The sequence below is a fragment of the Nicotiana tabacum genome, chromosome 9, assembly GCF_000715075.1.
Source record: "Nicotiana tabacum cultivar K326 chromosome 9, ASM71507v2, whole genome shotgun sequence".
NCBI classification, from domain to species: domain Eukaryota; kingdom Viridiplantae; phylum Streptophyta; class Magnoliopsida; order Solanales; family Solanaceae; genus Nicotiana; species Nicotiana tabacum.
Window position 1 is genome coordinate 124,469,497 of NC_134088.1, and position 2,358 is coordinate 124,471,854.

The 2,358-nt window shown below is 33.0% G+C and overlaps 1 protein-coding gene across 1 annotated transcript; it reads left to right on the forward strand.

Moving 5' to 3' along the window:
* The first annotated feature begins 661 nt into the window (after positions 1-661).
* On the forward strand, positions 662-1,899 carry LOC107765062 (uncharacterized). Its single transcript, XM_075221318.1, has 3 exons — positions 662-765; positions 856-1,012; positions 1,603-1,899. Exons 1-3 carry the CDS (start codon positions 662-664, stop codon positions 1,897-1,899), a joined length of 558 nt encoding a protein of 185 aa, XP_075077419.1.
* The last annotated feature ends 459 nt before the right edge of the window (positions 1,900-2,358 follow it).

The window sequence follows — 2,358 nt, forward strand, 5'->3', positions numbered from 1 at the left end:
CACACAATTCTGACTACGGTCAAACTCATAAGACTTAAACTTCTATTTTAGGGACTAAGTGTCCCAAAATACTCTGAAACCAAAAACAGGACATCTCGGCAAGTCACATAGGCAGAAACAGACATGGGAAAACTATAAAATAGGAAATCAGGGCTAATACACTCAAAACAACCGACCGAGTTGTTACACCTTTTATAAAGGGGTTCGATCATTGTAGACCCATTGTGGTTGTGGATGGCATCCACCTAAAATCGGCATACACAGGGACATTCATTTCGGCCAGCACATTGGATGGTACATGTGAATATGTTAAAAACAATATATATGGATTATAATAAAATTTGTTAAGTTTACTGCCTAATACAGATTGAATAATATTTTTTTAATATGTATGCAATTGTATTTACAAATCATATAATGCCACTAGCATATGGTGTTGTTCATTCAAAGAATGATGTTGCTTGGTCATGGTTCTTTGAGAAATTCAAGGAAGCATATGGTGAGAGGGAAAACATGTGCATCGTTTCAGATAGGAACGAGAGCATCTATATTGAGAGTGTATCCTACGGTACCCCATTTTACTTGTATATGGCATCTATGGAACAACGTATATAAGAAATTCAAAATAAGTCATTCAAAGTTGAGCGAGATACACTTCTCGATGGCAATAGCATACACTCAGGATGAATTTGATAGTCTAATGAAAAAGGTGGAGAAGGTAGATATTCGGGTGAAAGAATACTTGAAATTAGCTGAATACGAAAAGTGAGCTAGGTGGTATGCACATGTTAACCGGGGATGGACCATAACGTCAAATATTGCTGAATCAATCAATGTCGCACTTGTATCATCAAGAGAATTGCCAATATATGACTTCATCGAAGAAGTTAGGAAGATGTTTGGACGTTGGAATTGCAGCAATCGGAAAGAAGCTTCAAACACGTACACAATGCTTGGAAAAAAATACCATGAGATGCTTACTTTGAAAGAGGCAATGCCTACACGTATGACTGTAAGTTTTTTTTTTTTGCTTTAAGTCCTCGTATCATGTATTTAGCCCTGGTATAACATGTATTTATTTCTGATACAATTTTTACTATTCACATACTGCATGCTCATTGTATTATAGCACTTGTGCATGTTTTCTGTTTTATGAAATGGTTTTAAAAAGTGGTCATTATATGTATACATTACTTGTTTATACATTTGCATTTCATTGGTTGAATTCAGTGGTTTTGTTTCTAATCGGATGCATTTCCTAGCAGATTGACTATATGTTAATATATATCACTGTATTCCTTAGTTAAATGTATTCATCTTTAATAGTCTGTCAGCCTAAACATATCCTAAATATAGACTGTATTCAATATATTTCATTATATATCACTGTATGTCATTGTATTTCATACATACATATATGTTTGTATTTCATACAAATATATATTATATTTAGATTTCTGAAAGTTAAATAAAAGTTTAATGCTGGATATTTTTAAAAACAAATTATTGTATACATATATACTGTATTTAATACGTCTATTCTTTGAGATATATATGACTTTTTAAAAATGTTCAAAACTTATAGTTCTATGTTTAATGTAGGTTGTACCATCGACTGAACACTTGCATATGGTGAACGATGAAGGAAGGCATTACACAGTTTGCCTCCTAGAGAAAGAGTGCAGTTGTGGGCGGTTCCAAGTTGACGAATTACTATGCACACGTGCTTGGGCTGTCTTGAAGAGCAAGTTTCTAATGCTAGAAGATTACTGCTCGGACTATTACAAACCAAAGTCTGTTATAATGACATACGAGGTGCCCGTGTATCCGCTGCCTGACCGAAATGAATGGAATATACCAGTACATATATCAGAGAAAGTTGTCTTACCACCCAAATAGAAAAAGACCACCTGGAAGGCCAAAGAAGAAGCGTGATAAGTCGTTCAGTGAATTGTTGCAGAAGAAAAATCAACATTCGTGTAGTATATGTGGGTGGGGAGGATATAATAAGCGTACTTGTAGAAATGCTCCATGTAGGAATTAGTTCATGTTCTGATTTGAATTAGTGCAATAACAATGTGTCATAGATTTCTTCAATTTGAATAATACATATTGATTTATTGGTGTATTGGATTCTTGCATGATGAATTTTTTTAGTACAGTTTAGTAAAAATATTTTTTAGTAAACTGTTGAATACATACTGCAGATATATTTTGAATACATATATACAATCTGTTGAATACATATGAATACAAACTGCAGTATATATACACTATAATCTGTTGAATACATATGAATATATAATGCTTATTATATAGTGGAATACATATGAATACATATTGTAGATATATTTGAAT

Excerpts from the sequence above, each read along its gene's own strand:
- LOC107765062 (XM_075221318.1), top strand. The coding sequence starts at position 662 with ATGGCAATAGCATACACTCAGGATGAATTTGATAGTCTAATGAAAAAG. Across the intron at positions 766-855 it reads AAATTAGCTGAATACGAAAA|AGAATTGCCAATATATGACT; the intron begins GTGAGCTAGGTG and ends TGTATCATCAAG. Across the intron at positions 1,013-1,602 it reads CAATGCCTACACGTATGACT|GTTGTACCATCGACTGAACA; the intron begins GTAAGTTTTTTT and ends TGTTTAATGTAG.